At 34.9% G+C, this 13,694-nt stretch overlaps 1 protein-coding gene across 2 annotated transcripts in view; it reads right to left on the bottom strand.

Moving 5' to 3' along the window:
• The window catches only part of EFCAB3 (EF-hand calcium binding domain 3), a 33,143-nt gene extending 19,770 nt beyond the window's left edge, over positions 1-13,373 (bottom strand). Inside the window, exons 1-5 of one of the 2 annotated variants that reach the window (XM_006912333.1) lie at positions 13,274-13,373; positions 10,258-10,311; positions 8,937-8,990; positions 4,199-4,289; positions 1,814-1,890 (exon numbers count right to left, since the gene is read on the bottom strand). In XM_006912333.1, coding sequence (XP_006912395.1) covers positions 1,814-1,890; positions 4,199-4,289; positions 8,937-8,990; positions 10,258-10,311; positions 13,274-13,307 — 310 coding nt within the window. In that variant the 5' untranslated portion in view covers positions 13,308-13,373. Of the gene's footprint in view, positions 1-1,813; positions 1,891-4,198; positions 4,290-5,384; positions 5,445-8,936; positions 8,991-10,257; positions 10,312-13,273 lie in introns of those variants that run through there. The other variant, XM_006912334.1, reaches the window with a different exon arrangement.
• Between the last annotated feature and the right edge of the window lie 321 nt (positions 13,374-13,694).

Below are 13,694 nucleotides of genomic sequence, written 5' to 3' on the forward strand. Positions count from 1 at the left end.
TCGTGGGTTATTTCTTTGAATATGCGAGAGAAGATGGGTTCTAATCCACAGTGGAAGGACTGCCTTTAGATAACAGTATAAAGTTCTTTTGTGGAACAGGGAGGCAGGCAGAGTTTGTGAGTACAGATGCTGGTGGGAGGTGGATATTGAGGTGGGAGCCTATAGCAGTTCTGATGGCAAAATCAGAATTCCTGATTATAGAGAAGTAGGAAGCAAGGTTATAAATTGAAAGTGAAGATGGGAGCCGGTGCTGGGGATTTGGAGGTATTCAATTAATATTTGTAGAATGTATAAATTAACCTTATAGGAAAGTTGTGAGGATTAAGCATTATAATAACCACATTTTCTAGTTTCTGTATTTAATGCTTTGACATCTGAAACCTTGCTGATCCTGGAGGGACTACCCATCCCAGAGCTAGCCATTTCCTAGAGATAGTAAAAGATTTGCCCGTGAGCGTGCTTTTCATGGGAAAACTAAGCAATCCAGAGCCCGTACCCACAACCACCTACTTTCTCAGGCTCCTACACTCTGGGCCACGATTCATCTGTCCTAATCACTGCAGGGTCAGGTGCCAGACAACTAGGGACAACCCTACACCCTAGAGCTACTGAAATTATTTGAACTAGCCAATTCTAAACCTGTTTATTTTGCTTTGCCTGTTCATTCCTGCCCACTTTCCCCGACCCTTTGCCTCTTGACTGACTTTGATGCTTTCCTGTGTGCGGCCCTTCATGGTTTGCTGTGCCTCCTGTTTCTAGTGAGTACAAACAATTTCTTCCATGGAAGTCATTTCTGTGTCTGTATGTCTTACAATACCTAATTAAAACAAATCTTGGGTACCCTTAAACCAGGCACCAATATATATTAAAGCACATTAAAAAACTTTAAGTTTTATAAAGCCATAAACTGTTGTTAAGGCAATAAAAAACACAATTCTGATCTTGACAATCTTTTGTGTTTTCCAAATCAGCCTTCCCAACAATAAAGGTGATTCATTGATTCCTTTCTGTCTCTTGGGTCAATTTCTCAGTTGCTTCCAAACTTGGAGGGGCAAAGCATTAGCCTTCCTAGAAACAGCCATGCTTGACTTTTTTTCAGTTTTCCTAGTGTGTCATGCTTTCCCTTTTCTCTAGGCCTTTACAGATACCACTCTTTCTACCCAGAATACTCCCCTCTGAGGTCTTTGACTGATTTACCCCTCATTATTCAGCCTTTGCTGGGACTCCCCTCCTATCCTCACAAGATTTAGTTAGTAGACTTTCTTTTACTTCCCTATCATAACTTGTATCATATTGTAATTTAAATGTTACAATCAAGGAATTCATAATTTAACCTTCTTTCTTCCTTGTAAGACTTCCTATCAGGGCAGGGGCCCTGTCTGACTTGTGGTCTTTTCCATGCCTAGTACACTGTTGGCTTTAAATAAATATTTATTGTTTGGATTAATGAACTGTAGCTAGTGTAGCTCATTTTACCATTATAATTTATTTTTCTATGAGAAATCCTGGGACTTAGTTGTGTTTATACTGCTCCATTGCTTGGTTTGTATTTGACCTTGCATTTGTTCTTTTCCACTCACAGGTTCTTCTTTGAATAAAAATATTTGACCAGGACTGTTTAAATTCTAGGAAGAATCTATTTGAAAGTAATCCCCTTTTCCTCCCACAAATTAAGACACTGAATTAAAAAATTTTTTTGCTCTCAAATAACAGAGTACTGTAGATAAAATCCCTAATCTCTCTTAGAAAAAAAAGATCAGTTCTATTAAGGGGCTTTTGTTTATGCTCTCATTTTGAGGATAATTCTCTTTACCTTGCATTAGTGAAGCATTCAACTTCTTTTCTTTGTGCTGTAATTGGTATGGGAGAGATGCTAGTAAGTCTTTATCCCTGAGAAAAGACATGAAAAGATTTAATACATTTGAAACCAGTAAATATTAGTTCTTTTCATTAGTTTTTGCTGACTGGAATGACTGTATCACAGTACACCCAGAGTCATACCACCTAAGGGGCTCACTGCCAGTAGCTACAGGATGGACAGCGAGAAAATGTTGGTCACTGAGGTCCATCTCTGCCCTATACTTGTCCATCACTCTGACCCTGTAAAAATTCTGATTTCCTCCATTTTATAAAGGAGGAAACTGAGGTTCAGAGAGATTAAATAACTTGTCCCAAGTCACACAGATAATAAGTGGAAGTCCTGGAATTCAAACTCAGGTTTATCTGACTCCAAAGCTCAAGAATGTAAGCTTTACACTATTTCTATCATTAGAAATATAAGTTGTTTCAAATTTTTACTAATTTAAATAATCTTAGGGTGAATATCCTTATACTGAAACTTTCGTGCTCATGATTATTTTATGACTTTAACTGCCAAATTGTATTTTTACCAGCATATGAGAGAGGTAGATCACTCTGTCTCTATATATAGACCTCTATATATTTATCTATCTATATTATCTATATAACATTATCTATAGAATGCTTCAGGAAAGTTTGGAATCCTGGGTGACCTTTTATTTCTTCAGAAAAATAAAATCTGGAAGAAGAGGAAAATAGTAATACTTTGGGAAAATTTTATACAGATTTATAGTAATTTGTTAGTTTAGGAACATAAAAATGTATTATGCAAAACTGGGCTTGCTTATAAGATGGTAATTTAAAAGTAAAGTTATAATAATCATCATTTTATAAATTAATTTTATTTAAAATACATTAGCTTTGATACTACTAGAACTAAAAGTTTTAAAAATATGGACAAGTTTTTGTTTTTATAAGAAGCAGTTTGAAAAAAGTGAAACTAGAAGAAATACTAAACATGGTAATTAAATTTAAAAAATATATTTAAAATATTTAGTATCTTCTACATAGTATCCAGTAGATTCAACTTATTTCCAAAGAGAAACTTGGGGGAAAAAGATGTGATACGGCCTCTTAATGACCATTCTCAACTTTTCGACATGGAATTTCATCTAAGTCTTATTTTCTCAGCTTTTACTAACATTGATTTCTTCTTCTGGTGTTTCCTTTTTATTATCTATTTGAACTTCTGTAAACTCAAGTTTGTCTTTATTCTGATAGGTTATTTTATATTTGTTGTATTTATAAATATAAATTTCTTTTGCATTATATAAAAGATATAGTAGATGGAGACATATGAAGTTCTCAAGAAGCAAGAGGAAAACAGAAGGCCGGGCAGTGTAAAGTTTTTTTAGCTATGTTAAAAAAAGATTTCTCTTGGCAGAATTTCAAATGTTATCTTGAATCAAACATGAGAAATAGAGTTTTTATTTTATAATGTTTCCAAAGTTCAAAGAACCTAAGATTTGGAATGAACCCAGTCTAGCCTCTCATCTCATGTAGGAATTCACTCTACATGTGGCATTATCTAGTCTGCTTGACTGCTTTCCGTGACAGGGAAGTCACTATTTCAAAAAGACAGCTTGTAATGCAAGGTAATGAGATAAAAAGATTTGGCAGCTATAAGGTTGTCTTACCCACATGCCTCTAAAAGTGTGAGTAATATATTCCTGCAGCAGTGGCGTAGTCAAGGACACTAGGAGAAATACTCTCAAAGTGGTAAAGAAAATGGAGAGAGGCTTTTCTTATGATCTGATTACATATAGATCAGGCTTTCACTTGCAGTCATTAGTGGCTACTGTTTATTGGACTTTGTTGTTATTAGATTAAGAAAAAGCTATTGTTAGTGTCACAGGCAAACTTCCCTTCCCAATTTTAGACCAAGTTTAGTCATGGCTAATTTACCAGATTTTATTTTACTGGCCATATTTGAGCTAGAGACCTTTTCTCTATACTGACTTGCTTAGGGGTTTAGATCTTCTTTATGATCCTCTAAATTTATTCTTCTTTAGATTGATACTCAAAATATCTTAATATATAACTGACAACTTCTTAAGCCCTCTAGGGTATTCTGTCCTCTCACACAAAAACAGCCTCTTATTTGGGAGAACAGAAATGAGAACTCTTTGTCCAATCAAAAAGGATATATATATCTTTTTCACAAAAATCTTTATCTTCAATTCAGATATTTGTTTTATAAGTTAATTTATCACAGAATAGGTATTTTAAGAGCATTCTATCTTGTTTCATCATAGCCTTTATGAGTATTTAATATATTCCTCCCTTTAATAATTCTTTATCATAATATATTTATCACTTTAATACATTCTTTACTTACCTCTTGTCATGGGAGCTGGGTACTTTTGTTAGAGGATTCAGCTTAAGTTTTGACTTAACGTCAGAAACTGCCATGTTGCCAGTAACTCTGTCTGGAATTCAGAAGGTACAATTAAGGATCAAATCACAGATGAATTTCTCTATATTCTTTTACAACTTTCCCAGCTCTAGACCTGGAGTTTGAAGTCCAGAGCCTCAGGAAATGGTATTATGTGTAAATTCAAGTTAGAGGTCTGTGCAAAGTTGGAAGGTGATATGGAAGGACCCCTTTTTCTATTCCAAGACATCCAAGCAAAATTTCTTGCCTTTGTTTCCCCTTCAAATAGTGCATTCTGATTCTATATAAAGATAAATGGTACCACGTGACACAGATAAAACATCTAGAAATGTGTGGAAAAAGTTATTTAAAGACAAAAATTATTTTTTGAAATCAGTAGAACATTTCATATCATAATTCAGAAAGAATAAAATGTCATAGCATTTTCAAAATATTTACCTAATTGTCTCTATCTTGGATACCTGCCTGGTAGTAAGTAGGTTTTCTCAGGGTTTACTTCTGGGAGGTCTACCCCCTGCCTTGTCAGTAATTATGAACCCACAGGTCTTTCTTAAAAGTAGGAGTCGGGGTAGGGATACAATGCTGTTTTGCCACCCTAGACCGCCCTGAATGTACTCAACCACTGTGGCTTCCATAGCCTTTCCACTTCTTCAGAGTTTGAGAATTAGGGCCTATGGACCAGAAGCTGGGTTGGTAGGGCTTCCCCCTTTTATTGTTGGGTTTTCTCTTCAATTATCTTTTCAAAATGTAGAGTGATTAGGTGGTTTGCTGACAAGAAAATTGGATTGCTGACTTAGGAACATATAAACAATCATATACTGTTAAACCATGAAGAAAAAGCCTCTGTTTGGTTAGAGTTCAATGAGTTTTCCCAGGCCTTCATCTCAGAGTGTAGAAACCAGTTACTTCTAAACAACTCAATTACGTGTGCTCAAAATCTGGAAACCTACCACAGAGCTGGGAATTCCAGAGAAGTTCAACAATTTAGGCACTTGAAAGGTGCTGTGAAGTCATCCTCATGGCTCAATATTATCATTACTTTAAAAAACTATCTTCAATCTCTCATAGATAATAGACTTAAAAAAAAAAAAGGACTCAGTGTAGATTCCCATAAAATCTGGATATTTACCTACTTTTAGGTCATGCTACTTACCACTCTGTGCTTCAACTGGATCAAGAATCCCATAAAGGGTTTGTTTCATCATACAACTGTGACCTCATTCACTTCTCAGACTCAGGCCTAGGGTGAAAATGACCCATAAACCCCTTCTAACTTTAGAACAATTGTGTTTTCAATGTGGTTCATTCAGCACCCTTGAGGTATGTGTGGGTGTGAATTACAGAATCAGAACATAGGTAATAAAAGAACAATATAAATAAATGTGTCACAACCACCTGCTCATCTTCATTGATTTATTCTTGAGAGTCAATCCAAAATCTCAGAATATTTTCCTAGTGTCAACTTAATAGCAAGTTATAATATTAAATTGTTTAACCCATGTTCTGTAAGCCACTACTCTGATTTTTAATATTTCCTCTTTCCATAATTTTGAATCTGTATGGATTTCAATTAGTTTCTTGACTAACTCAATAAATATAATAGAATGTATCCAGTCACCTATTCATTCAACCATTCACCTCAGGAAATGGCAATTCCATCTTTCCAGGCCTGTGTACCTCCTCTGTTCAGGTCAAACCCTTTGAATAAGATCCAATCCTCTTCTCTTGTATTCTACATCTAATCTAATTCATTCATTCCATAAGTATTCTTTAGTGCCTATTATGTTCTAGGCCCTGAGATACATCAGGGACTATATCTATCAAGAAATACTGTTGATTCCATCTTCAAAATAAATATGTAACCCAACTATTCTCACCACCTCTACTTCTATATTTTGCTCAGGAATACTGCAAAGTTCTCCTCACTGGTCTCCCTGCTTCTGCTCTTGCTTTATCCACCCCTGCTGAGTCTATTCTATACACAAGAATCAGGATAATCCTTTAAAAACTTAAGTCAAAAAGAGTTAAAAAAAACCCACGAAAACACTTTAGTCAGATCATACATCTCTCTGCTCAAATCCTCTAGTAGTTTCCTATGTCACTCGGTAAAAATTCAACTTTTATAATAGCCTTCAAGGCTTATATGATCTGCTGCTCTCCACACCTGCACCATCTCCTTCCCTCAATAAGGGATACCTCATTGCACAATCCTGGAATTGTGCACTGCATAGTCTCTGTGGCTGAATGTGATAGTCCTGTCCCCTACCTCTAGGACTTTGTCTCCTCCTACCTTGTCCTAGCTCACTCTATTCCAGCCACAGTGGCCTTTTTTCCTTCTCAAATACTGCAAGCATGCTCTTGTATGAGGGAATTTTCACTTGTTCTTCCCTCTGCATGGAATACTCTTGCCTCATATTTCTGCATGGCTTGCTCCCTTACCTCCTTGGCTTTTTGGTTCTATGTCCTTTATCAACGAGGCCTTTCTTGATTACCTTCTCTCACTTCCAGGATTCTCTGTACCCATTTTACTTGTTTTATTTTCTCCCTAATCTCTGTCATACTATTATTATTGTTTATTGTGTATATCTCTTTACTAGAAAGTAAGCTCTGTGAGGGTAGGGATTTTTGTCCCAAGCACATAGAATAATGCTTGGCACATGGTAGATGCTAACTTACTGTTAAATGAATAGACACATGTATCCACTCATTACCTTCAGCAGACACCTACTAACTGGTAGATACAGAGAATAAAAAGACTTATAAGACAGCATGCCTACCCTAAAGTAGCTGACAGTGAAGTGAGACAGTTTCATCCAAATTTAGGTTTCCATAATGTGAGTGAATAGTGATGACAGAAATTATCAAAATTAATAGGGTGGTGGTATATATAAGGAAGAAAAATATCCTGGGGAGTAGGCATGTATTATAGTTTAGATATATCAGTAGTTATCTATCCAGAACCAAATGGGATGAAGGGCTGATTTCATTTAATTTACTTATGGGCATGTCCTAGGTAGTTTTGAATTGGTGGATTGGTGTGATCTTTATCTGTATGGCTTATAGTCTCAGGACATAAGCTAGGTTCCACAGCTTGGTACACTGGATAGATGGAAGGTGATTTGGGGTTAGGGCTTATATTTGGGGGAAGCCTGTTATTTATTTTTCCCACTTAAAGAGCCTGACAAGTAAACAGGCACAGATTCTGAGTCCTTTTTTTTTTTTTTTTTTTTAAGCAGATATATATTTGAGTGAGCCTGTAATTTAAAACATTAACATATAATTTACATGCCATAAAAGTCACCCTTTACAAAATGTACAATTCAGTGGTTTTTAGTATATTCACAAAGTTGAACAACCATCATCACTATCTAATTCCGGAACAGTAGAAACCCTGTACCCATTAGGAGCCATTCCCATTCTTCCCTCCCATATCAGTTACCTCTTGGCAACCACTAATCTATCTTCTGTCTCTATGGATTTGCCTATTCTGGACATTTAATATAAATAGAATTATATTTGGCCTTTTGCATCTGGCTTCTTTCACTTGGTGTAATATTTTCAAGGTTCATCTATGTTGTGGGGTGATGTATCAGTACTTCATTCCTTTTTATGGCTGAATAATATTCCATCGTATGGATATGCCATAGTTTGTTTATCCAATCATCAATTAATGGACATTTGGACTGTCTTCACTCTTTGACTATTATGAATCATGCTATGAACATTATTATATAGACATATGTTTTCATATCTCTTGAGTATATCCCTAGGAGTGGAATTGCTGGGTCAAATGGTAACTATGTTTCACATTTCGGGACTTCTACACTGTTTTCCACAGCAGCTTTACCATTTTACATTACACCAGCAATATATGCAGACTCCAGTTTCTCCACATCCTTATCAACACTTTTTATTGTCTTTTTTACTATATAGTCACCCTAATGGGTATAAAGTGGTTATCTCGTGGTTTTGATTTGCATTTCTCTAATGACTAATGATGTTGAACATCTTTTCATGTGCTTATTAGTCATTTTTATATCTTCTTTTGAGAAATGGATTTTTAGATCCTTTGGGCATTTTTAAAGTTGGGTTATTTGTCTTTTTTATTGAATTATAAGTGTTCTTCATGTATTTTGGATACTAGACTCATCAGATATATCATTTACAAATATTTTCTCCTATTCTGTGGGTTTTCTTTTCACTTTCTTGATAATGTCATTTCAACCACAAAAGTTAGTCCTAGAATTTTAAAGCTGAAAGAAAACTAATAGATCATCAATCTAATTCACTCCTTTCATTTTATTGATAGGAGACTAAAGCCCAAATGAGTTGAATTAATTTCTCTAGTGGCAAAGTTAGGAACAACTGCTTTGTGTAATTGCACTATAAATTGCACCAAGTAGGTTACAATGTAATTAGAGATAAAAGAATTCATTACAAATGAAGCCATTAGAAAGCATTATAAATACCTAATAATCATATGTGATGTAGATTAGTGTGTACTATAAAGGCAGAAAGAATTCAGAAAAACAGGAGAAGGGAGAATGGTGTTCAATTGCCTGTCAGCAAGTAGATAGAGGGTAGTAACTGACAAAATGGAAAATAACTATGGGATTAAAAAATGTAAGTCAAAGTATTATACCCATCATTACAATGTGTTCACATCATGTTTTACACTCACCTTTAGTATTATTTGCAGTATCCATCAACTTATGTAGAGGCACCATTCCTTTTGCTTAAAGACAAGATTGAGAGTCAAAATTATATAAATTTCTGAAGTTATAAAAATAGAAAATAAAGATATAATTTTATCTTAATTTTTCCTCAGATGAGTAGGAAACTGACAGTTGTATGTGATACACATCTTAACTCATATTGCTTCTTTTGGTGCCTTTAAGGTATCAAACTAAAAAAAGCATTATATAGATTATATAGTTGTACTGTAATTTATTATGTGACTTATTACATAGAGTCAGCATTGAAGTTAAGACTATTCATTTACCATCTTTTAGGATGTAAAACAGTGAAGTAACTTTGAAAACCTGTTGACTCAAGAAGAGGATGATCTACTCATTTAATATTCATTAGTACTTTGGTTAAAACTGTTGACTAATTATATACCTTTTAATGGTTAATAGATATTTATTTCTAGTAAATTCTCCTGTGAATGTATGGGTACAATATATAACATTAACCATAAAATCTCCTCTCCTCACTCCACTGCACTCCGTGGCCAGAACAACCACCAAATACCTTAATAGTACCAATTCAACTTTTTTTCTTTTTTCCTTTCAAAATGTGGGATAGTTTGGTTTTCTAAACATGAGATTAACTCTCAGGAGAAAAATTCTGGCTATAATGGCTCAGTTCCCTAGGTTTGGTTTAGTTTGGTCAGATAAAGCCAATAATGTACTATTTTAATATCAAGAAAAGTCAATGGCAGGTTATGGAAACATAGAGAAGTTTTGGTGACCTTTAGGCTATAAAGGCTATGTAGTATAATATATCACACAGAAAGCAGTACATATAAAATAGATATATGTTCTTTATGGTAAGGGAGAGATTAATACAAATATAAAACACATAATTTGTAGAATTAAGAAAAACCTATCACCTTTTATTTCTCTTCCCCTCTACCCCTCTCATTCTTTTCTTCTCTATTTCTTGAATCTTCTCCCTGCATAGATCCTAGTTTGCTAGTAGGAATGTAAAATGGTGAAGCTGCTGTGGAAAAGTCTGCCATTGAAAATAGAACTTCAAAACTAAATGCACAAAAATTGTCTATGCATAAGGAAAAATATTTGGGTTGATATAATTATAAATTACCATTGGGTGATAGAATTAAGAATTATTAAAAATTTCTGTTTTAATTCTTTACATTTTTTGAATATAGAAAATTTATATAATGAACATTATTGCTTTTATAACCAAGAAAACACATATAAAAAAAATGCATAGCATTCAGTTATCAATTTTATATTTTATCAAAAATTTCCACTCACGTTCAAACTTCTTCAGGCTTTCCATTATTGAATTCACTTTAACCTTCCCATTTCCTGTAAAACATTTTGAATCAGATACAGAAGAAGTAACATAAAAACTCATAATAACTGATAAAAGTTGTGAATTATTAAAATAATATGGCCGTCTGGAACTTCTATGATTTAGAAAACTAGGGATACTGGTTTGCTTTGGAACTGGATTCATTTTGTTTTAGGTGAATATGATAGAAGAAAGGGTAAATCTTTCAGTGAGATAAATATCTCCATTTCTTTCAAGGTATTCCACTCCAAGGATGACATGTAGGAAAGGGATATTACAAAAAGAACCAGGGCTCAAATATGGCAGTATCTTTTTCAAACTCAGACCAATGACATTAAAAGAAAGTTATGAAGAGACTATGTAGACAGATGCTCAGAGTTGGAATAGGGAGAGAAAGACTTGCTCTGTTTTTTGTTTTAAGGAGTATTTCTTTGGAACCAACCATTTGAGGTGGTGTGCTTGTCACTCCTGAGGAGTACATTTCTTTGCCTGGAATGATATTCCCATACTTGTCCAGCTTAGGGCTTTCTCCAGGAAACCTCAGTCTTGGAGAAATGCCCCCTCAGCACCTTTTGCATACATTTATCACATTATATCAAAATTATTTTGGTTATATCTCCTCAGTTGGACCATAAGCTCTTTGTGGACAAGGGCTGTGACCTGTTTTTGTTTTTGTGTCTTTAGCACTTGGCACAGAGCCTAGTACATAGGATCCCTTCCTTTAATGACTAAATCTGCTGGGAGATATTATAAATGTGATCTAAGGAAGAGAGCAAAGGGGGATCAGTCTGCATACTGGAAGACACTGATGGGGATGCGGAGGGGGACCAAGACCAGAAAAATATGAAGAAAATGGTTGATATCTGAGAAGCTAATGTAAACACATGAGAAACCCAGAGACTTAAATACTGTATCTAGGTCAGAACAGCACTTGCAAGACACAGAACTATAGACAAAGCTAGAAGAAGAGCAGCTGTGAGACAAGTGAGACAGAATGCTTCTTCCATGATGCCATTAAATGGGAGAAGAGGCAGGAAGGGACCTGGGGTGGCATTCTCAAGAATTCTGATAAGGCTCGTTTCTTCCCACCATCAAGGCTCCCCAAAGAGAGAGCCTGCTATTTACCTTTCTTGACATTATTGGCTTTATTTGGCCAAACCAAACCAACCCAGGAAACCGAGCCATTATATCCAGAACTTTTCTCCTGAGAGTTTATCTCCTGATGTTTAGAAAGCCAAACTATCCCACATTTTGAGAGGAAAAAAAGAAAAAGAGTTGACTTCGCCCGCAATGCTCTCCTTACCAATATATGTACCCATATCCTCTTCAAAACATAGCCTTAAAATGTTCATAATTGTTAAAACTGGGTAAGGGTTCTCTGTTGGAAAATTTCCATAATAAAAAGTGAACAAAAGAATTCTGATAAGGAAGTAATTTTTTAGTTCTATAAAATATTACACACTTTTGTTTTGAGACTAACAGTGCACATCTCTTTCTCCCTCCTTTGCTCCAAAATTCTGAACATATTTATTGCTAATCTTTCCTTCTCAAAAACAAAATGGGAGGCTGAAACCTGAGGAATAGAAACAAAAATGAAAATTCTCCTAAAGTAGGAATGGTGGCAGAATAATCCATAAGAATAAGGACATGTTATTCAGTTTTAAGCACTAAGCCTTGAGTTGGGAGATGATGGTGTTAGGCAATGTCAGTGGAGTAACAGAATATAAAATGAGAGCAGCATAGTAGAAGAAATGCAAAGCAGAAATTGAGAATTCAAAATACAAAATCTAAACCATTAGTGAATAGGAGAAATGTATGTTCCCTCTAATCTACCCAAGAGTCTCTAGATAGTAGAGAGAGCTTGGGTTTCTTCCATTCATAGTGGTATCACAAATAAGTTGGGTTTTGAAAATTGTTTGCTATATGAGAAAAAACAAGTAGAATCCTTATCTCACCATATGCAGAGATGGTGTACAGATGGATTAAAGACCTAAATGTGAAAGATAAAACTATATAGTTAGTAGAAATAGAGTAGAACAAGAAAATGAAATGTTGGCAACTTTGGTGTCCACCACTAAGGCAGTGGATAGGTAATTTATGGTAATTGTATTGAAGGGATATTATGCAGCAACCAGAATTTGATTTATAGAAACATGGGTAAATCTCAAAAATATAGCGTTGATTCACACCCACAGGGATGACTTGAATCAAAAAGTCAGATAGTAAAAAGTGTTGATAAGAATGTAGAGAAATCAGAACCTTTATATGTTAATAGTGGGGATGCGAGGTGGTGCACCTACTTTGGAAAACAATCTGGCAGTTCTTTAAATGGTTAAATGTAGAGTGACCCTATGACCCAGCAATTTCACTCCTAGGTATATACCCAAGAGAAATGAAAACAATGTCCACACAAAAAATTGCACACAAATGTTTGTAGCAGCATTATTCATAACAGCCAAAAGGTGAGAACAATCCAAATGACCATCAACTGATGAATGGATAAAAAAAATGTAATATATCCATACAATAGAATATCATTTGGCCATTAAAATATTATTTTGCCATTAAGGTGAAGTACTGATACATGCTAAAACATGGATCTTATATTTGGGCTGGAATCATGCCCTCAAGCATAAATTAAAATATTAGTTGTACTTGTGACTTAAGAAATGGAAGGCCAGGCACAATCTTAATGTACCATTTTTTTCATCTTTTAGGTCCTTGATAGGCAAAAATGGCCCATGGACCAGTAGCACTGACATTATCTGGGAGCTTGTTAGAAATGCAGAATCTCTCAGGCTACCCTCCAGACCTGAATCGCAATCTGCATTTTAACAAGATGCCCAGGTGATTCATGTGCATATTCAAGTTTGAGAAACATTTTTCTAGGTGATACAAAGATAAGAATCAGTCTGAGGATCTTTTATACAAGATAACACATTTCTAAGAAAGCAACAGAATTTTCAAAAACCTTACCATTAAATGTCAAATGAGGCATCAGCTCCTTCATCTCTTCTTCTGTGAGCTCGATCCCCTCACTTGCTAGAAAGTTGTCTAAGTCCTGGATATCAATCACTTCTCCTTAGAAAAGGTGAGAAATAAATTGCAGAAACATTTTAGAACTATCTACCAAGGATGAAAAACACTGTTTGTGCTTATATATACCCTTTATAAACCCAGAATTAACAGGAGGGCCAGAAAAAAAATCCTCTGTCTTTAATTGTGGCTCAGGACACCTGAGGTGGCTACAAAGAAGAAAAATATACCATCAGTTATGAATTGACTGGTGAGTTATTGCAAAATTCATAGCAAATTAAGCTATGTATAGGGATTTAGTTTTATTTTTTTTCTTCCTCTTACCCAGTTGAAAATTCATTTTATTCCTATAGTTTAGTTT

The sequence above is a fragment of the Pteropus alecto genome, unplaced genomic scaffold (assembly GCF_000325575.1).
Source record: "Pteropus alecto unplaced genomic scaffold, ASM32557v1 scaffold134, whole genome shotgun sequence".
Classification (NCBI taxonomy): domain Eukaryota; kingdom Metazoa; phylum Chordata; class Mammalia; order Chiroptera; family Pteropodidae; genus Pteropus; species Pteropus alecto.